The 23,267-nt window shown below is 35.3% G+C and overlaps 1 protein-coding gene across 1 annotated transcript in view; it reads left to right on the top strand.

Moving 5' to 3' along the window:
- POF1B (POF1B actin binding protein) overlaps window positions 1-19,249 on the top strand; it is a 112,863-nt gene extending 93,614 nt beyond the window's left edge. Inside the window, exons 12-17 of the mRNA XM_026016762.2 lie at window positions 576-728; window positions 1,237-1,356; window positions 2,690-2,818; window positions 3,607-3,689; window positions 14,772-14,886; window positions 17,460-19,249. Of these exons, the coding sequence (XP_025872547.2) occupies window positions 576-728; window positions 1,237-1,356; window positions 2,690-2,818; window positions 3,607-3,689; window positions 14,772-14,886; window positions 17,460-17,465 (606 nt within the window). The 3' untranslated portion in view covers window positions 17,466-19,249. The remainder of the gene's footprint in view (window positions 1-575; window positions 729-1,236; window positions 1,357-2,689; window positions 2,819-3,606; window positions 3,690-14,771; window positions 14,887-17,459) is intronic.
- The last annotated feature ends 4,018 nt before the right edge of the window (window positions 19,250-23,267 follow it).

Raw genomic sequence — 23,267 nt, 5'->3', positions numbered from 1 at the left:
ATCTGTGCTGTTGGGTAACAAGAATTGTATAAATATTTAAAAGCTAAGCCCACTCATTTAATCTACTAATGTGTTGATAAAAAAAAAAAAGGTTTTGTAGGTCTTAACACACATTTGTGCAGAGAATAAGTGAATTAACTCTAGAAATACTTTCCAGATGTCTGAGCAGAGATAATTTCTAAGAAATTGTAATGAGTCTCTAAGGCTTATCCTTTCCTAATCTTCATTTCCATGACAATCCCAATTTTTTTTTTCTGTTTCCACACAAATAATCAGTCATTTTGGTGCCTACTAAAAGGCAAAATAAAGTATTGTCAAAGAGCATCAAGAGTCAGATTACAAAATTGAAACACTGAAAATTCATCCAGTCTTGATTCCTTCTCAAAATAAGCATATCAGACTAGGGGCAAGAATCTTTTTTTCATGACTGATTTAACCTACCATTTGAGGATAACTAAGAAAACTGGGCATAGAAAAATATTTGCTTTATTCCATTGAATTAACCAATTAAGAGAGCACTCTCCTGCAAAAAAATGTGGAATCCTTTTGTCTTATTTACTTTGTCTTCTTTATAGCAAGGATTTCAAGACTCAACCTCAAAATGCCAAGCATTGGAAGAAAACAATCTCTCTCTTCGACATACACTATCAGACATGGAATATAGACTAAAAGAACTGGAATACTCAAAGTGTAATTTAGAACAAGAGAATACAAATCTTAGAATACAGGTATTAAAATTTTATTTTAAATATATGTTATTGCCTTATTTATACCATTGTATAGTATATATCCTTTTCCTTTAAAAAAAAAAGACTTTATTTATTTGAGAGAGAGAAAGCCAGAGACAAAGCATGAACAGAGGGGAAGAAGCAGGGGGAGAAGCAGAGAGAGAAGCAGACTCTCCACTGAGCAGGGACCCCAACAGGGGGCTTGATCCCAGCATCTTAGGATCATGACCTGAGCCAAAGGCAGACGCTTAAACAACTGAGCCACCCAGGCATCTTTATATATCCTGTTTCTCTTGAGAAAATACATGGACTGCTTTCTGACGATTTCATGTAGTTATGTCTCATCTCTCTACCATTTGAGCTGTATAGCACAATTCCTAAGAATAGCTCTTATTATTTCAATGCCCTTACTTAATCATGTAATTTTTATCTAATAAAAAGTCTTATAATATAATATGTATTTCCTTCATAACAATCCAATTACAGAACATTATTTTGCCTTGTGTAGGTTTCTGAGACTTGCACAGGCTCAATGCTGCAGATGAAAATGGATGAGATTGGCAACCATTACATGGAGATGGTAAAAAACTTAAGAATGGAGAAAGATAGAGAGATCTGCAAGCTAAGGGTATGTTGATCCTATAATGCATAAATACACAGGTCAGCACAAACTTTCTAATAAAATAATGATGGTTTCAAGTGTAAAGCTACAAGGAAAAAGCAGCTGAAGGTAGAGTCAGGAATATGACATAGAACCTTTTGTTTAAATACATATTACTTTGTGTAGAATATTGCAAGTTGTTTTCTAATTTAGGTTAATCTTTTCTAAAAAAGCAAAAGACATAAAGTTCGGTGTTTTGGTCTATTTATTTTTATTTATTTAATTATTTATTAGTGGTTGAGAGGAACCCTTCATGATTTTACTTAAAGTGTGCTTGTGCAGTCAAGAGCAACATTTGAGATTATCTAGCAAAGCTACTGTTTGATTTATTAAAAATCCTCACTTGATCTTGAAGGATGATATAAATAGTAAGAACTTTGTCATGCACAAGGATAAGAACAGTGTTGAATTATGTAAGTGTAATTCACATCAAAATTAGTGTGATATTTGTGAGAATATACATTGCCTTATCTTGTAATTCTAGATCAAATTGACTAACTCTTAATTTACTGATTCCTACATATAGTTAAATATACTTAAGTATTAAATGGGAAAAAAACAATCATAGTTTTTTCTCTCCAAATATCATGGTAGAATTTCTTCCAAAAAACAAAATAAAACAAAATATAATTTGTGCAAGACTGCCAATTTTTCTAGCAGATTTCCTTCACTTGTTTCTTTTTCATCCCAACATTACTAATAACACTTTAACTGAACAGCCATTTATGCACGCATAATGTAGCAAAGAGGAAAATGGACAGGATTTGGAGTCAGAATAACTATCTTGGAGTTGCAGCTATGTTGCTTACTAGTTGTGGGACTGTATGTCATGTAACCTCTCCCTTAATCTCATTTACCTGTTTTGTAAATAAGGATTTTAATAATACTTATTTCACAGGGCTTATGTAAGAATTAAGACAAATCATGCAAGAGGAATATTTTGTGAACTACAAATCACAATATAAAATTGGTTATTATTAGTGAGTTTTCTTTAATTTGTATTTGAAGGAATCTAAAGTACCTATTTTCTTAGCTTTATTTTAATTCTTGTTGCTTAGGACTGTTACTTAAGTACTGCCTATCCCTAAATATTAAAAGCCATCTTTAAAAAATTGAGAAATTCCTAATTAGCATTTTAATTTGTATTTTCCATTCCTCAAACTCTACAAATGTTTACAACTATTGGTACTTTGATCTTCATTTCATAACTTTCTGTATGACTTTGTAACTGAACCTCTTAGAACTCAATTACCTATTTCACAAATCAGATTTAGAATTCTTCTTTATTTCAAATCACTAGACTCAGTTAAATCAGTACCAAAAAGATGTTTCAAGAAGAGAAGGAAGTTACAGTGAATTTCAATTCAAGCTTCATGAACTTACAAGCTTGCTGGAAGAGAAGGATTCCCTTATAAAGCATCAGTCAGAGGTAAGAAGGGAAGTGGTAGAGGTACAGAGGAACTCAGTTAAGTATGATAAATATTTCCCATGAACTAGAGAAGGGCACATTTCCAAAACACACTTTATTCATGAAGTAGAATGTAACTGACTGTGAAGAAGTAGAAGATTCATATTTTAGGAGATATAATTCAAATGAAAGCAAGAAATGAAACCAAAAAGAGTGTTATTGTGCATTTAATATTTTTAATATTATATCTTATTAGCAATGAAACTCCCAGTATGACTGTGAGCTCTTTACTCTTTATTAGCTGCTTTAGCAAAGGACTGTTTTGTATTCTTTGTATCTGTAGCATGTGGCCCAGGATCTGTTATAAAATGATGGCTAATGTTACATTGCTGTTATTGAACTAATGTTGCTTGCAGTAATGATCAGTGATAGACCTTCTGCTAGGAAACAATACCTACTTCCACACTGAAGTTTCAGTACTTGTAAAACATACATTTTCAAGATTCTTATGAAAAAAATTTTCTCATCTTTGTCTTGAGAACCATGCCCATTCAATATCATGTTATCCCTTAAATATAGAAATTCTATGCCAGTTATTGAATTCCTGCACAGGCATATTATGTAACTTATTAGGTACCATGAAGCAATAATATATGGTATTCAACAGGTGGAATTGGAACATTCTATGTCCAAGCTGAAAGGGAAGGAAAAAAGTAACTATTCTTAGTAGCCTTGTAAAATGATGAAACATATGCATTACCTCATGTTTCTACAGTTTTGAAATAATTATATTTTCTTTTATTTGTAAGGAACTTTCAAAGTTGAGACAAGAAATTTATTCATCTCATAACCAAATCTCCAGTGGTGGAAGGACTACTATCACCACTAAAAAGTAATGTATTTTAAAATGAAATTTGAATATGACTTTGGCTATTATTTAATCCCAGTTATAGCATGTTTAATATATATATATATATATATTATATATATTTATTTCTAGTTAGTTAACAATGGTGTAATATTAGTTTCTGAGGTAGAATTTAGTGATTCATCACTTACATATAACAACACCCAGTGCTTTTATTTAAGTACAGTTGACACACAAAGGTACATTAATTTCAGGTGTACAATGCAGTGATTCGATTTCTGTCTATGTTATGCTTTGCTCACCACAAGTATAGCTACCATCAGTCACCATGAAACATTATTACAATATCATTGACTATAATCACTATGCTGTGCCTTTTACTCCTGTGACTTACTCATTCCATAACTAGAGGCCTGTATCTCTCATACCCCTTCACCCATTTTTCCCATGCCCCAGCCACCTGCTTTCTGGCAATCATCAGTTTGTTCTCTGTATTTATAGGTTTGATTCTGCATTTTATTTAGTTGCTGTTTTTAGCTTCCATATATGAATGAAATGATATTTTTCTTTCTTTATCTGACTTATTCCACTTTACATAATACCCTTTAGTTCCATCCAGTTGTTGCAAATGGCAAGATCTAATCCTTTTTTGTGGCTGAGTAATATTCTATTATATATCACTGCTTCCTTATCTAGTTCCCTTATAAATGGACACATATTGCTTCCATATCTTGCTTAAATAATGCTGCAATAAGCATAGGGGTGCATATATAATTTCAAATTAGTATTTTTGTTTTGTTGGGTAAGTACTCAGTAGTGGAATTACTGGATCATATGGTATTTCTGTTTTTAATTTTTTATGGAAACTAAGCTGATTTCCGTGGTGGCTGTACTAGTTTATATCCTCATCAACACTGCATGAGGGTTCCTTTTTCTCCACATCCTTGCCAACACTTGTTATATCTTGACTTTTTTATTTTAGCCATTCTGATAGGTGTAAAGTGATATCTTACTGTGGCTTTGATTTGCATTTCTCTGATGATCATTTATGTTGAGCATTTTTCGTGTGCCTGTTGGTCATCTGTCTGTCTTCTTTGGAAAAAGAAGTTCCTCTGACTGTGTTTTAAACAAATTGTTGGTTTTTGGATATTGATTTGTATAAGTTCTTTATATATTTTGGATATTAACCCCTTTAAAAAAATTTATTTATTCATGAAAGACACACAGAGAGAGGCAGAGACATAGGCAGAGGGAGAGGCAGACTCCCTGTGGGGAGCCTGATGTGGGACTCATTCCCAGGACCCTGGGATCACGACCTGATCCAAAGGCAGGCGCTCAACCACTGAGCCACACAGGTGCCCCTGGATATTAACGCCTTATCAGATATATCATTTGCAAATATATTTTCCCATTCAGTAGGTTGCCTTTTTGTTTTTGTTGATGGTTTCCTTTCCTGTGCAACAGCTTTTTATAGCTTATTTTTGCTTTTCTTTCCCTTGCTTTAGGAGACATATCTAGAGAAAGTTTGCTATGACCAATGTCAGAGAAATTAGTGCTGTGTTTTCTTTCTCTCTCTCTTTTTTTTTTAGAGATTCATATCTGTATGTAATGGTAAAAATGCCTAGAAATGGCAATATTTTTTGTATATTTTTTATGGGAGTTGGATTTGCCAACATATAGTATAACACCCAATGCTCATCCCATCAAGTGCCCTCCTCAGTGCCCGTCACCCAGGCACCCCAACACCCCGCCCACCTCCATACCACTACCCCTTGTTCATTTCCCAGAGTTAGGAGTCTCTCATGTTCTGTCACCATCACTGATATTTCCACTCATTTTCTCTCCTTCCCCCTTTAATCTCTTTTACTATTTTTTATATTCCCCATATGAATGAAACCATATGTTTGTCCTTCTCCAATTGACTTACTTCACTCAGCATAATACCCTCCAGTTCCATCCACGTTGAAGCAAATGGTGGATATTCGTCGTTTCTAATGGCTGAGTAATATTCCATTGTATGCATATACCACATCTTCCTTATGCTTGTGTTTTCTTCTAGGATTTCTATGGTTTTAGGTCTCACATTTAGGTCTTTGATGCATCTTGAGTTTATTTTTACGTATGGTGTAAGAATGTGGTTACATTCTGTGTGTTGCTGTCCAGTTTTCCCAATACTATTTGTGGAAGACTGTCTTTTCCCCTTTTGCCTCCTTTGTCATAGACTAATTGACCATATAAGTGTGGGTATCTTTCTGGCCTTTCTATTTTCTTCCTTGGCATATGTATCTGTTTTGTGCTAGTACCATCATGTATTGATTATGTACTTTCTAATATATCTTGAAATTTGGAATTATGACATCTGCAACTTTGTTTTTCTTTCTCAAGATTGCTTCGGCTATTTGAGGGTCTTCTATGGTTCCATAAATATTTTAGGATTATTTGTTCTAGTTCTGTGAAAAATGCTGTTGTGTTTTTAAAAGGGATTGCATTATATCTGTAGATTGCTTTGGGTAGTATAAGTATTTTAAAAATATTAAGGCTCTCAATCCATAAGCATGGTATATGCTTCCATTTGTGTTGTCTTCAATTTCTTTCTTCAATGCTTTACAGCTTTCAGAGTACAGGTCTTTTACCTCCTTGCTTAAGTTTATTTGTAGGAATTTTGTTCTTTTTGCACAATGAAAATGGAATTGTTTTCTTAATTTCACTTTCTGCTGCTTCATTACTAGTTTATAGGAATCCAGCAGATTTCTGTACTTTGATTTTGTATCCTGTGGCTTTATTGAATTCATTTATTACTTCCAATTGTATTTTATGGAGTCTATAGAGTTTTCTATGTATAGTATCATGTAATCTACAAATACGGAAAACTACTTTTTCTTTTTTTTTTTAAGTAAGATTAGCTTTTTCTTTATTTTTTTTTTAATTTTTATTTATTTATGATAGTCACACACACAGAGAGAGAGAGAGAGAGAGAGACGCAGAGACATAGGCAGAGGGAGAAGCAGGCTCCATGCACCGGGAGCCCGACGCGGGATTCGATCCCGGCTCTCCAGAATCACGCCCTGGGCCAAAGGCAGGCGCCAAACCGCTGCGCCACCCAGGGTTCCCAAACTTTACTTTTTCTTACCAATATGGATGCTTTTTATTTATTTTTCTTGTCAGCTGTGGCTAAGACTTTCAGTACTAGGTTAAATAAAAATGGTAACAGTGGACATCCCTGTCTAATTCCTGATTTTAAAGGAAAAAGCTCTGTTTTTCACCATTGAGTATGATGTTGGCTGCAAGTTTTTCTTATGTGGCCTTTATTATGTTAAGATTTGATTCTTCTGAACTCATTTTGTTGAGTTTTTTTAAAATCATGAACAGATGATGAATTTTGTCAAATGCATTTTATGCATCTATTGAGATGATTATATAATTTTTATCCTTCCTTTGTTGATGTGATGTATCATGTTGATTGATTTGGGAATATTGAACCATCCTTCCATCCCCAGAATAAATCCCAACTGATCATAGTAAACGATCCTTTAAATATATTATTGATATGTTATTGAGCTTCCTAGTAAACGATCCTTTAAATATATTCTTGATGTTATTGAGCTTCCTAGCGTTTTGTTGACAACATTTGTATTTATGTTCATCACAGACATTGACCTGTAGTTTTCTTTTCCTGTGGTGCCATATCTGGTTTTGGTGTCAGGGTGATACTGCCTCATAGAATGTATTTGGAAACTTTTATTCCTCTTTTCTGAGAATAATTAGAGGTGAATAGGTATCAATAATTTTTTATAATTAAAATTCAATTTAGTTAACAATGTGCATTATTAGTTTTAACAGTAGAATTTACTGATTCATCAGTTGCATATAACACTCAGGACTTATTACATCAAGTGCCCTCCTTAATGCTCATCACCCAATTACCACATCCCACCACCCTCCTCCTCCTTCAGCAACCCTCAGTTTGTACCCTATAGTTAAAAGTCTCTTATGTGTTCCCTCCGTCTGGTTTTTTTTTTTTCCATCTCTGTTTTCATCTTATTTTTCCTTCCTTTCCCCTGTGTTCACCTGTTTGTGTCTTAAATTCCGCAATAAGTGAATCATGGTATTTGTCTTTTTCTGCCTTTTTTCAATTTACATAATACACTATAGTTCTAATGGTTGCAAATGGCAAGATTTCATTCTTTTTGATGGCTGAGTAATATTCCATTATCTATATCTACACCTATACTTATACCTATACCTGTGTATATCACATCTTTTGACCCATTCATCTGTCAATGGATGTATGGGCTCATTCCATATTTTGGCTATTGTGGATATTGCTGTTATAAATAAACATTGGGGTGCATGTGCCACTTCAAATCACTATGTTTGTATCCTTTGGGTAAATACCTAGTACTGCAATTTCTGAGTCATAGGGTAGCTCTATTTTAACTTTTTGAGGAACCTCCAAACTGTTTTCCAAAGTGGCTGCACCACTTATCATTCTCACCAACAGTATGAGAGTGTTCCCTGTTCTCTACATCCTTGCCAACATCTGTTGTTCCCTGATTTGTTAATTTTAGCCATTCTGACTGGTGTGACATGGTATCTCACCGTGATTTTGATTTGTATTTCTCTGATACTGAGTGATGTTGAGCGTTTTTTCATGTATTTGTTAGTCATTTGCATGTCTTCATTGGATAAATGAATGTTCATGTCTTCTGCCCATTTCTTGACTGGATTATTTCATTTTTGGGTGTTGAGTTTGAAATGTTCTCTACAGATTTTTGGGTACTAGCTCTTTATCTGATATGTTATTTGTGAATATCTTCTCCCATTCAGTAGGTTGCCTTTTAGTTTTGTTGATTGTTTTTTTTACTCTGCAAAAGATTTTTATCCTGATGAAGTCCCAATAACTCATTTTTTGCTTTTCTTTTGCTTGATTCTGGAGATGTGTTTAGCAAGAAGTGGCTGTTGCTGAGGTCAAACAGGTTGCTGCTTGTATTCTTCTTTAGGATTTTGAAAGATTCCTGTCTCACATTTATGTCTCTCAACCATTTTGAGTTTATTTTTGTGTATAGTGTAAGAAAGTGGTTGAGTTTTATTCTTCTGCATGTGGCTTTTCAATTTTCCCAACATAATTATTGAAGAGACTCTTTTTCCCATTGGATATTCTTTTCTTCTTTGTTTTTTTTTTAAGATTTTTTTTATTTATTTATTCTTGAGAGACAGAAGGAGAGACAGAGCCAGAGACACAGGCAGAGACAGAGCCAGAGACACAGGCAGAGGGAGAAGCAGGCTCCATGCACCGGGAGCCTGACGTGGGATTCGATCCCGGGTCTCCAGGATCGCGCCCTGGGCCAAAGGCAGGCGCCAAACCGCTGCGCCACCCAGGGATCCCCTTTTCTTCTTTGTTGAAGATTAGTTGACCATACAGTTGAGGGTCCATTTTTGTGATCTTTATTCTGTTCTATTGATCTGTCTGTTTTTGTGCCAGTACCATACTGTCTTCATGATTACAGCTTTGTGATACAGCTTAAGGTCTGGATTATGATGCTTCCAGCTTTGATTTTCTTTTTCTACATTTCTTCAGCTATTTGTTTTTTCCTTTTCACACAATTTTAAAATTGTTTGTTACAACTCTGCAAAAAATTCTGGTGGTATTTTGATATGGATTGCTTTGAATGTTTAGATGGGTTTGAGTACCATAGATATTTTAACAATATTTGTTCTTCCAATCAATGAACATGGAATGTTTTTCCATTTCTTTGTGTCTTCTTCAATTTCTGTCATAAGTGCTCTATAGTTTTCAGAGTACAGATCTTTTACCTCTTTGGTTAGGTTATTCCTAGGTATCATGATTTTTGGTGCAATTGTAAATGGGATCAATTCCTTGATTTCTCTTTCTTCTGCTTCATTGTTAGTATATAGAAATGCAACAGACTTCTGTGTCTTAATTTTATATCCTGTGACTTTGCTGAATTCCTGTATCAGTTCTAGCAATTTTATGGTGGAATCTTTTGGGTTTTCTACATAGAGTATCATGTCATCTGCAAAAATTGAGTTTGACTTCTTTACTGATTTGAATGGCTTTTCTTTTCTTTCTTCTTCTTTTTTTTTTGTCTGATTGCTGAGGCCAGGATTTCCAGTATTATGTTAAACAACAGTGGTGAGAGTGGACATCCCTGCCATGTTCTTGACCTTAGGGGGAAAGCTCTGATTTTTCCTATTGAGAATGATATTCACCGTGGGTCATTTATTTATACTCTTTATGATGTTGTGGTATGTTCCCTTTATCACTACATTTGGGAAGGTTCATTATTAAGAATGGATGCAGTATTTTGTCATATACTTTTTGTACATCTATTGAAATGGTCATATGGTTCTTGCCTTTTCTTTTATTAATGTGGTTTATCATACTGATTGATTTGCAGATGTGCAATCACCCCTGCAGCCCAGGAATAAATCCTGCTTGTTCATGGTAAATAATCCTTTTAATGTGCTGTTGGTACCTATTAGCTAGTATCTTGGTGAGAATTTTGCATCCATGTTCATTATGGATTTTGGTCTACAATTGTCCTTTTCAGTGGGGACTTTGGTATGGGGATGAAATTAATGCTACTCTCACAGAATGAGTTTGGAAGTTTTCCTTCCACTTTCTTTTTTGGAACAGCTTCAGAAGAATGGGTATTAGTTGTTCTTTCAATGTTTGGTAGAATTCCTCTGGGAAGCCATCTGGCCCTGGACTCTTGTTTGTTGGGAGGTTTCTGATTACTGCTTCAATTTCTTTGCTGGTTATGAGTCTGTTCAGGTTTTCTATTTCTTACAGTTTTGGCAGTTTATATGTTTCTAGGAATTTATCCATTTCTTCCAGACTGCTTAAATTTTTGGCATATAATTTTTCATAATATTCTCTTATAATTGAATTTCTTCTGTGTAGTTTGTGGACTTTCCTTTTTCTTTCATGATTTGATTTATTTGGGTCTTTTCTTTTTGATAAGACTGGCTAGAGGTTTATTGACCTTGTTGATTCTTTCAAAGAATCACCTCCTAGTTTCGTTGATCTATTCTACTGGTTTTTTGATGTCTATGTCACTGATTTCTGCTCTAATATTTATTATTTCTCTTCTCCTGCTGAATTTTGGCTTTATTTGCTGTACTTTTCCAAGCTACTTTAAGTGTAATGTTAGGTTGTGTATTTGAGACTTTTCTGGCTTCTTGAGGCAGGCCTGTACTGCTATATACTTCTCTCTTAGAACTGCTTTTTGTTGCAGCCCAAATGCTTTGAACTGTCATGTTTTCATTTTCATTTGCTTCCATATGTTTTTTTTTTAATTAATTTTTATTGGTGTTCAATTTACCAACATACAGAAAAACACCCAGTGCTCATCCCGTCAAGTGTCCACCTCAGTGCCCGTCACCCATTCCCCTCCAACACCCGCCCTCCTCCCCTTCCACCACCCCTAGTTCGTTTCCCCGAGTTAGGAGTCTTTATGTTCTGTCTCCCTTCCTGATATTTCCCAACATTTCTTTTCCCTTCCTTTATATTCCCTTTCACTATTATTTATATTCCCCAAATGAATGAGAACATACACTGCTTGTCCTTCTCCGATTGACTTATTTCACTCAGCATAATACGTTTTTTTAATTCTACTTTCATTTCCTGGATGTCCTATTCATTCTTTAGTAGGATGTTCTTTTGTTCTTTAATTGTTGTGTATTTGTTTTTTAACCTTCATGTATTCAGTAGGATGTTCTTTAACCTTCATGGTCCTTCCAAAATTTTTCTTGTGGTTGACCTCAAGTTTCATAGCACAGCGGTCTATGCCATGATCAACAGGATGAATATTGATGCACCTTCCTTTCCAGCATTAGCTGAAAATTCTTGCCCCCTACTCTTCAGTGAGCCCTCACAGAAGAGCAATCACTCTTGTCTCCCCAGTCTCCATCAGAGCTCTGTGTTCATCCTACCTGTTACAAAACTCCAAATTTTAGGGACTACCATGGTGCAGACCAGAACTACTCCTCCCAGGGAGTGTCTGGCCATAGTTCTGCCTTTTATTGGAGCTCTCCCAGGAAAGTGGTGGCACAACTATATGGTTCAGTTTATGGCAACACAGAGCAGAAAGCAGGCACCTAGATTTGCTGTTCTCAGCCAGGTTCCATGCTCCTTTGCCTGGCAACAGTGCCACACTTAGGTGCCACCAATTCTTCTTGTGACCCAGGAGATCTTCAAACCATGATGTCACATCTGGGATTCTACTCTGCTTCCCCACCATTAAGCCAGGCATGTACCCCACTGTATCAGACTTCTGAAAGTTCCAATTCTATAGTCCATTGCTTATAATGATTTGTGGTAGCCTCCTTAATCAACCTTCCTCCCTTCTGCCTTATCCTCAGCTATATCCACATGATTCAAGTCTCTGCACCTCCTACCTTCCAAATAGTGGTTCCTTTTCTACTTATAGACTTGCAGTATTTGTTTTCTTGGGCCTCTAATTGATTTCTCCTATATTTAGAATTATTTGATATCTATCTAGTTGTACTCAAGGGATGAGGCAAACTTAGAGGCCTACTACTCCTCTGCCATTGTAATTCCTCTCCATAATTCTTTAACTGGTAGAATTCACCTTTTTAATTTTTTATTTATTTTCTTTGATTTTTTTTTTTTTTTTTTTTTAGAGAGGGAGACAGACAGTTAGGGATAGAGAGAGGGAGAGTGAGGCAGGGAGTAGCAGAGGGAGAGAGAATCTTTAAGCAGGCTCCATACCCAATGTAGAACCCAATGTGGGTCTTGATCTCACAACCCTGAGGCGAAATCAAAAGTCAGATGCTTAACTGACTGAGCCACCAGGCACCCACTAGACATTTTTTTGAAAATTAATTCAATTTTGTTACTAGTAATCAATCTGTTCAGATTTTTCTATTTCTTCTTCATTCAGTTTTGGAATATTGTATGTTTCTTGGTATTTATTTATCCTTTTCTTCCAGGTTGTCCAATTCTTTGGCCTAGATTTTTTACAGTATTCTATATAATGCTTTCTATTTGTGTGGTGTCAGTTGTTACTTCTTTCTTTCTTGATTTTATTTACTTGAAGTCCAATGTAGATCTTTATATCCTCCATTGTTCTCCTCATCACATTCATGCTTTCCTCTAACTTCTTGAATATACATTAAAAAATATTTTTAATAGATGCAACCATGACTACTTATTTCTTTTTTTTAATTAATTTTTATTGGTGTTCAATTTACCAACATACAGAAAAACACCCAGTGCTCATCCCGTCAAGTGTCCACCTCAGTGCCCGTCACCCATTCCCCTCCAACACCCGCCCTCCTCCCCTTCCACCACCCCTAGTTCCTTTCCCAGAGTTAGGAGTCTTTATGTTCTGTCTCCCTTCCTGATATTTCCCAACATTTCTTTTCCCTTCCTTTATATTCCCTTTCACTATTATTTATATTCCCCAAATGAATGAGAACATACACTGTTTGTCCTTCTCCAATTGACTTATTTCACTCAGCATAATACCCTCCAGTTCCATCCACGTTGAAGCAAATGGTGGGTATTTGTCATTTCTAATTGCTGAGTAATATTCCATTGTATACATAAACCACATCTTCTTTATCCATTCATCTTTCGATGGACACCGAGGCTCCTTCCACAGTTTGGCGATTGTGGACATTGCTGCTAGAAACATCGGGGTGCAGGTGTCCCGGCATTTCATTGCATCTGTATCTTTGGGGTAAATCCCCAACAGTGCAATTGCTGGGTCGTAGGGCAGGTCTATTTTTAACTCTTTGAGGAACCTCCACACAGTTTTCCAGAGTGGCTGCACCAGTTCACATTCCCACCAACAGTGTAAGAGGGTTCCCTTTTCTCCGCATCCTCTCCAACATTTGTTGTTTCCTGCCTTGTTAATTTTCCCCATTCTCACTGGTGTGAGGTGGTATCTCATTGTGGTTTTGATTTGTATTTCCCTGATGGCAAGTGATGCAGAGCATTTTCTCATGTGCATGTTGGCCATGTCCATGTCTTCCTCTGTGAGATTTCTGTTCATGTCTTTTGCCCATTTCATGATTGGATTGTTTGTTTCTTTGGTGTTGAGTTTAATAAGTTCTTTATAGATTTTGGAAACTAGCCCTTTATCTGATATGTCATTTGCAAATATTTTCTTATTTCTTGTATCTGTCATTCCTTGTTCTGTTTCTACTAATTTTTTCTCCTCATTATTAACCATATCTTCCTGCTTCATTGCTTTTCTACCAATTTTTTTTATTGAATGCCATATATTATAATCTTACAACTTGAGTTCTGAATATTCTTGCTTCACTGCAAATATTCTGTGGTTTTATTCTGAGGTGAAATTACTTGGATACAGTTTAATACTTGCAGATCTTGCACTTAAACTGTTAAAACCTGCAGTCTAGGACTAATGTCATTCCAATACTACCACAATATTCTTTTGTAGTTTCTTCCTGACGCTCCTTGCATTAGGAGGTCTTTCCATTCTGGTTAGTGGAACACAACCTATTACCTTCACTATGTGAACTCCAGGGATTTCCAGGCTGCTCTTTCCAATGGTTCTTTCCCCAGTTTTAGTAGCTTTCCCACATGCCTACACTAATCAGTACTCATCTAAAGACTTGTGGAGAACACTCTACAAGTCTCTTTTCTGTTATCTGTGTAGCTCTCTCCTGTCTGGTGTTCTGCCCCACACTGGCTGTTTTGGCATACCTTTACTTGAAATCCTGTCACTTCAACTTTGTGAGACTGAAGGGATTTATTTGGCTCTTTCCCTATCCTGTGACCAAAAAAATTCCTAAGTATTGAGCTGGGTACTTGTAGGGCTCATGTCATTTGGTTCTCTTCTCTAGGATCATTGTCTTATGCTCCCAGTGGTCCATAATTGCAAAAGCAGACATACTTTTTGCTCATGCTTTTGAAAATAATAGTAGCAAAGCTTCATACATTAAGAGGTATTTTCTTTTTAGAGCTAAAAGTCATTCAAAGCCAATTTAACTTAATATGGAGAATATGGAGAATCAAACTAGGAGTCACTAAAAAGGAATGAGAGTCATTTTTTTTTGTGCAGCTGGTAAACTAACTTTTTTTCTGTATAGGTATAGGACACAATATCCAATCCTAGGCCTCCTTTATGATGACTATGAATATATACCACCAGGTAGAGACACACAGACTATTGTAATTGAGAAAACAGAAGACAAATGGACTTGTGTAAGTTCTTTTGTGTATTTCTAGTTCTATTAAGAATAGAAATTTGCATATATTCTATATATAACAATCTTCAAAAATGTGGTAAACTATCAAAGTGAACTCAAATCTTCCAGTTCATTTTTTTCTCTTAAAGATTTCCCCAGGTTTTCCTTACTGATATTAGTATGAATTAAGAAACTTTAGAATGATTCATACACAGGTAATATAATATTTTTTTGAACTGATTCTGCTCAATTAAAAAAACCTTCATTTTTTCTAAAGCAGGTAGAAAATATTATAGACAATTATGAAGGATAGTGTATGGAGAATAGGCATGTTTTAATAGAATTTGTCTTTCAGTCTTGAATGTGGTACTTATTACTATAGATAGAAAATTTTCAGTATTTTGAAAGCAAGGAGGTGTGTCTTTCTCAATTGACTATAAGATCCTCCAGCTTTAAATCCCACAGTTATAGTGAGGCTGGTGAAGAATACTTTGTCATGTACTCTAATATCTCCCTTCTATAACATCCTCCAAAATGACCAAGTGACATGGACCTTAGCATCTTTTTAAGTAGGCCAATACATTGTTAAGTGATGCTGGTTACTAAAACCCTCTTCCTAAAAAGGAATCAATGTTACTAAAACTTCTACTTATTGTCTAATTATGGTCCTGCTAACCTTTAATCATCAAATAGGATATATTCATCTTAGTGCAGTGGCTATGGGGCAGATTTGCCCCCGAGGGGACATTTAGCAATGTTTGGAGCCATTTTTAGTTTTCACAACTGGGGAATGGGTACTATTGGCATCTGGTGGATAAAAACCAGGAATGCTGCTAAAGATCATACAACAAATAGGACAGTCTCTCACAACAAAGTATTGTCTAGGCCAAAATATTAATACTGCTGAGGGTTGGGAAATCTTAACATGACAGAATCACCTTGGGGTCTTTTCTTCTTAATTGTATACTCCTACACTACTGCCAAAGGATTCTTAACAGTAAACCATTGATAATGATGGGAATATATGATATCCCTCAAGTGTAATGGACATAAAACACTTTGAGAATCACAGGTCTAAAACAACACAGAATCTGACTTTAACATTGAAAATGACAGACTTCATTATGTTAAAAACTGCTTAAATACTAAAAGCAGGTAAAACTAATTAATTTATGGTTATTAAAATCAAAAGGTGGTTATCTTTGAGGGCAGGTACTGATTGGAAGGAAGTGCTAGGAAGGCTACTAGGGTGCTAATGTGTTGTTACTTGATCTGGGTAATGGTTGCATATATATGTTCAGTTTGGAAAAATTCATATTGTTGTATACTTACATGTATACTTTTTCTATAGGTTTATTGCATGTGAATAAGTTTTAAAATGTCTATACTCTGAGGAGCACTAGATAAATATGCAGATGTCAATTATTTTGCAAAACCCTTTTTTAAAAAACATTTATTTATCCATGAGAGACACAGGAGAGAGAGAAAGAGAGAGAGAGAGAGAGAGAGAGAGAGGCAGAGATACAGGCAGAGGGAGAAGCAGGCTCCACACAGGGAGCCTGACGTGGGACTCGATCCCGGGTCTCCAGGATCAGGCCCTGGGCTGAAGGTGGCGCTAAACCGCTGAGCCACCCGGCCTGCCCTCTGCAAAACCTTTTGAAGAAATTTTAAAATTGCAGATTTATAGTTAATAAAACACTGCAGACATTGTTAATAAATTACTGCAGATGTATAGTTAATAAAATTAAGTCTGTTAAATAACTCACTCTAAAATGATATTTTAGTTGAATAAGCTGAAATATCTGCATAAACAAAAAATTTAAAAAAGTTTTTATCTCTGAAGACCTTCTCTAATTACAATCAAGCCATCAATCTTGATTATATGGTTACCTGTTTTCAATGAAAGCAACCAACATTTGGAAACTTCCCCCCCCCTCCAAATAATTTGAGCTTTGACATGTTGCGTTTCTTAGGCCATTAACAGATAATTATGTCAATCAAGTGATAAAGGGTACCTGATGGCCTAAGAGGCAGATGACAGCACGGGAAAGTCAGCATAGGATTTAAAATTTGTCACTCAGGGATTTGATAATGAAATTTAAGACTGGGAAGCAACTACTGCTACTAACCACATGTGCATCAATGTGAGAACTTGCCAAATGAAGGGTCTACAGAATAGTAGTCATTATTTCTCTCTCTGTTAAAAATGTGCAGCAATAAACATCAAACTTGATATCTGAAGGGGACTAGATACTGAAAGGAAGTTCAAAATATATTTTAGTAAGTTCACAGATGATAAATCTATATTTGTTAACAGATATGTTTGGACATATTTAGCCTCTAAGTAAGACACCAAGTAAGAAGTCTACCCAATCTTCCCTTCAGTAATTGAAACATATACTTTGACTAAAGTCAGATAAACCATTGTTTCACTGAATATACATGTAAAAGTTACCACAAAATACAGTACATTTCCTTTGGTTTTATATATATAAATTTAAATCATTTTCTATAATTGTATACATACAATAAGAATATCTTAAATGAATTATGAACCAGTTGTAAACTAACTTTCTTTTTCTTTTCTAGCCATGAATGGACCTCCAAATCAAAGGAGCTTTTGTGTCTACATTAGTACTTTATTTTCCATTACTAAAGGCCAATCAATATTTTGAACCATGCTACTACTCAGTGAATCTAATGAAATGAATTAGTTCTGTAGATGACAGTTTCTCCAGCCACTACCAGGCCTTTCTATCACATTTTTGTATTCAATATAGCAACACATTGTTTAAACTCCAATTCCAGACACTGTAGAACATAATCCACTGTTTTTCAATAGGGTGCTTCCTAGACACTGAACTAATTTGTTGGAGTAGAGATTTTATTACAAATTATTCCATTAGAAGATTTTCTCTGATATTAGATGTGCAATTCAGCTACAAACATAAATACTGTTTTTTAACCCCCCCAAAAGAGGCAAGAATTATTGAGTTTTTAAAAAGTTCACTACATTGTATATATAGCATATATTTGCTTTTCTTACATTAAACTTCATGACTAAAAGAGATGCTCTATTACATGCTATTTAAACCTTTCAGAGATATAACTAAATCAGGTGATGGGTAATTTCATTTATCGGGGAAGTAGGATAATATCTTTTAAAATAACTAAGTCCACTAAATTACATATTATACTATTATGGTTCTAAGAACGTATCAGTGGCTTGGCTTGGCAAATCTGTTCTTTTGAAGTATATCATCTTCAAATGAGCCCACTCACTTCCTTAAAAATATGTAATACTATATTGTAGGAATGGATAGAAGGAAGGTGGACTTTTTTATAGAAGTATACAACATGTTACACTGAATTTTTGCATAAGGTTTAGAGAATAAGAACAAGAACAAATACTTGACACTTGTATCCTATTTGGGAAAAAAAGATTTTATAGTATGCAATGCACTTAGAAGTTGGTTGATTAACTGGGTTCTAATGACTTTGCAAAGTGAACAAAACTATTTTCCAAATACATAAGTAGATAAGAATGAAATTTCTTAATTTCAAATCCTATGGTTAAAGTTAAGAATTGGTGAAAATTAAAATGTTTCCATTTGACAAAGTACAGATTAAAGCAATAAATATATTTGGTTTACATGTGATTGAGGCTTTGCATGAAATATCTCTAGATATCTATGTAGTATTGTCATGCCTTACAATTATATTTTAATAATTATTCATTATACTAAGAAACTATTAAGATAGGAATGGATGAGGCATTACACTAAATCAAGCTATAAATGAGGAGATACATACTTTTAATACTTTTATACAAATATTCAAATAGGTCTTGATATGAAGCTAAGAGCTTTATTTTATTATCTTAATATTTTGACTAAAATGTTAAGCTCCATAATTGGATTAAAACAATTCCAATTTTATCAATATTTTGTGATAGAAAATGTTAATATTCTTCCTGAGCTATATAGTCCTTACATTTTCCCCCTTGGTGTAGGAACAACATGGCAGTTTCTCTTCTGCTAACTACACATGCATGTAACTGTAACAAAATTATGCCAAATTATCTACTCATTACATATGATATAAATGGAAGCTTTTAGTAGCCTGATAGAAAACTGTTGTCATAACTGTTTGAAAATGAAAACAAGTGTGATTTTCCAAAATGTTCTTAAATAAAAATAACAGTGTCCAAAATTTGGGGCAATTAAGAAATTAACAGCTCAGTGATTCACTTGATCCATGCATAATTGAATGGGTATTGTAACAAGGTGCTCATTATACTTAACAAACTTAAATGTATGTATTCCTTTTCCAATTTGTGGTTAAGCTCAATAAAAATAGCGGTGGTTTTTTTCCTCTCACAAGTTTCACATAGCTTATCTTTGAAAATTGCAAAGATATTGTCAAGTGAGAAATATCTGTTTATCTAATTTCTATTCCAGTATGTTTTGCTTTAGATATCAATGAAATGGAGACTGTGCAATTACATGCAAGGTAATTTGTTTAAGTTTCTAAATAAAATATACGAAGTATCTGTATGATCTTTATGGAAGTCCTAGTAAGAAACATATATTTTTAGCTTTGTTGTATATTTTCATCAGGAAGTTATTATCATGTTAATGTTTATGTTAGAACTAAGAAGCACCACTCCAATATTTTTAAAAAATGCCTGATGAGGACTACTAGAGCTAACACTGTATGTAACATAGATGGACATCTGGCTGATGCAGGTTTCTGCTTTATTTATTTATTTTCATAAAATTAATTAATTAATTAATTAATTAATTAATTAATGTATTTGACAGAGCAAACACAAACAGGGGGAACGGTAGGCAGGAGAGGGAGAAGCAGGCTACCTGCTAAGCAGGGAGCTCGATGTGGGGCTCGATCCCAAAGCCCTGGGATCATGATCTGAGCTGAAAGCAGATGCTTAACCCACTGAGCCACCCAGGCACCCCAGGTCTGCTTTAAATGAGAATTTCTTTGCTTACAAACCTAATCTTCCAAGTTCCGTAACTCATTGTTTCAAATAGGATTCCATAAATCATTCTTCCCATCCTTATAATGAATGATGCTTTAACTGTAATATGGTTTCTTAACACAAACAGAACAAAAGGAAAAAATCTCACAACTTAATTTAGATCACCCTAACAAAAAGCCATTTTCGCTTCTTCCATTACTGTAATCTACAGAGATGACCTGTAGACATAATTCTTTTGAAAGTAAATAAGCTGTGAAAAGACTTCTCAACAAGTTACCTCTACCCCACCACACACCATTATTAAATTTACTGAATTCCCATAGTACCTTTTGTTCAATAAAAAATATAATAAAGTATTTCATGCTCATCCTAGGATAGTAAATACTAATCTTTTTATTCTTAAAGATTTTATTTATTCACGAGAGGTAGAGACATAGGCAGAGGGAAAAGCAGACTCCCTGGGGGAGCCTGATGTGGGACTCAATCCCAGGACCCTGTGATCATGATGTGAACCAAAGGCAGGCGCTCAACCACTGAGCCACCCAGGTGCCCCAATACTATTTTTTTAAATAAAGAATGCAATAAATAATTACATGTCTTAATAAAACCTTTCACATTTAGTGGCAAAATAACACATACTTCCTTTGAGTCGACAAAGAATTGTTATATAACATAATTATATGATAAACAGGCAGTCTTGGGATCCCTGGGTGGTGCAGCGGTTTAGCGCCTGCCTTTGGCCCAGGGCGCGATCCTGGAGACCCGGGATCGAATCCCACGTCGGGCTCCCAGTGCATGGAGCCTGCTTCTCCCTCTGCCTATGTCTCTGCCTCTCTCTCTCTCTCTCTCTCTCTCTCTCTCTCTGTGACTAAATAAAAGTTAACAAAAAAATTAAAAAAAAAAAACAAAAAAACAGGCAGTCTTGATAATCTTCTTTAATTGGTCTCCTGTAGATGAGATTTTGTTAAGTCCAGGGTTTTTATATTTGGTTTCCCATCTTATTACATTAAAATAATTTCATTATTAAAGTTTATGTTCCATACATCCGTTATGTTAAAGATACTTTGCAATATGCTTTGATTCAGTAACTGGTATGCTAACACAATCAGTTTTAAACACTCCTACCTAGCTCACGTGTGCCGAGATATAACAAAAGAGACCAATTTCTTTTTTTTTTTTTTTTATTTTTTTTTAATTTTTTTTTTAATTTTTTATTTATTTATGATAGTCACAGAGAGAGAGAGAGAGGCAGAGACACAGGCGGAGGGAGAAGCAGGCTCCATGCACCGGGAGCCTGATGTGGGATTCGATCCCGGGTCTCCAGGATCGCGCCCTGGGCCAAAGGCAGGCGCCAAACCGTTGCGCCACCCAGGGATCCCTGGAGACCAATTTCTTAAAATGGAAGAATATATAAGCTTTTGGAGATGGTTCCCTAAAGTGTTTTCATGAGCCAGTCATGTTATGATGGGTAGATGGTACTGAGATCTAGGATGACAGGGTTTGCGGCTCAGATGGGAGGTGACTGGGACATAACATTATGAGCTAAATGGGATAGTTTCAATATTGCCAATTGGTTTTAAAATGGAGCAGAGTTTCCTTTGGAATAGTTACTTGGACAATGCTCAAGAGAAAGGCATAGCAACTGGAGCAAGACATACGAAAACATGTTTAATTTGGGATATCTAGTACTAGAGCCTTAACCCTAGTAATTATAGAATTTCTTCTGTGAGGCCTCCAAGTTTGAATTAACAATACCCACTTCTTATTCTAGATCCAAGGATTTAAGAGGCCTTTCTTAAACAGTATCAGATTTACAAAGCTAATTCTTTTGGAAGGACAGGATGGAGCTGAACAAAGTTGGGAAGATTCTCTAATCCAATAATATCCTAGAGTTCTAGTTTAGTTCTGCATTTTCTCTAAGCAAAGCTGTATTAGTCCTAAGAAACTTATTGAATGTAATTCCAAGTCTAGTCAGTTTTTTCTTGATTTTCACAAGGGGAAATAGGAAGATCTGAATAAGAGGATTCTTGCGTTCCTCTACCTTCATGGAAGGTAATTTTTTTCCTGGAAATAGGCATATTTAAGAATTGTGCTGTATCTTCCTTAAAAACTTTTTTAAAAAGTTTCAGGGATTTACTTCAAATTAAACCACTGGGAGAAGGGGAAATCTTCGGATTAAACCAATCAGAGGTAGGTGGGTGAAGGGAAGAGTGAGGAAGAATATTATGAGTCAAAATTTGCCATGATTATTGAAGCTGGGTGATAGCTACATAGGGCTTCACTATATTTTATTTTTGTATATGGTTGAAATTTTTCTGCAATAAAAGTTACCTATCATATCATATATATGCCATACATATCTTTAAGGGCAATTCAAGGTTCAAACTGGTAGTTGTCCTCTATGAGACATGAATTGGAGAGCCCTATCTGAGTAACAATTCCAGTACTTCCCTCTATATCATGGCATAGGCCATTTAGAAGTGACAATCAGACAAATACATCTCCACATAATGATTGTGAACTGTTTAGGAAAAATGATTTTTTAGCAATTCCCAAATTGTTTCTCCTTCTTGTGAAGGCACTTTGACCTGCTGGTAAAATCTGTATTTTTTTAAGACAATCTATTGTTTGTAACATGGGCTGAATTCTTACCTGTTTTATCTTAGCTGAGGTTTTCTAGACCCAATTTATTTTTTTAAAGATTTATTTGAGAGAGAGAGAGAGAGAGAGAAAGAAATACCATGTGCATGTCCAAGTTGGGGGAGGGGCAGAAGGGAGAATCTTTAAGCTGACTCTGCACTGAGCACAGAGCCCTATGGGCAGGCTAACCTCAAAACCCATGAGATCATGACCTGAGCCAAAACCTAAGAATCAGATGCTCAGCTGACTGAGCCATCCACGTGCCTCTCTAGATCCAATATATAAATAAAAGAAAATCCATCTGTTTTTCTCCAGGTACACTATAACTATGAATAACTGGAATAATCTCTTCACATGGCTCTCTACTTCTCTCAGCTTCTCTACAATGCATTCCTCATGTAACCTCCAGAATGATCTTCAAAATGTAAATCGTATCATATTATTCCCTTCCTTAAACTCCTCTGATTTCCCATTTCAAATTCTCATCTCTTATCAGTCAGTCTCTTTCACCATGGTCCTGCCAAAGCTTGTTCCATCTGAGGTTATTTTATTTGTATTTGCATGCTTTTCTGCTCTTCCACATATGACTGGTTCCTTCTTGTCACTAATGTCACCCATGTCTTCAGTACAGATTGCCCCATCCACTTACGTATAGCTATCTGTTTAAGCGAAGTTGCCAAAGCATACCAGAATTACACTGGGGTATTTTTGTCTAACACGTTAATACTATGGTAGTAACACGTGGGAGCTTACTAGAA

Source organism: Vulpes vulpes, chromosome X (genome assembly GCF_048418805.1).
Source record: "Vulpes vulpes isolate BD-2025 chromosome X, VulVul3, whole genome shotgun sequence".
Lineage (NCBI taxonomy): Eukaryota > Metazoa > Chordata > Mammalia > Carnivora > Canidae > Vulpes > Vulpes vulpes.
The sequence above is the reverse complement of the archived record's forward strand: the minus strand, read 5'-3'. Positions and strand labels throughout refer to the sequence as shown.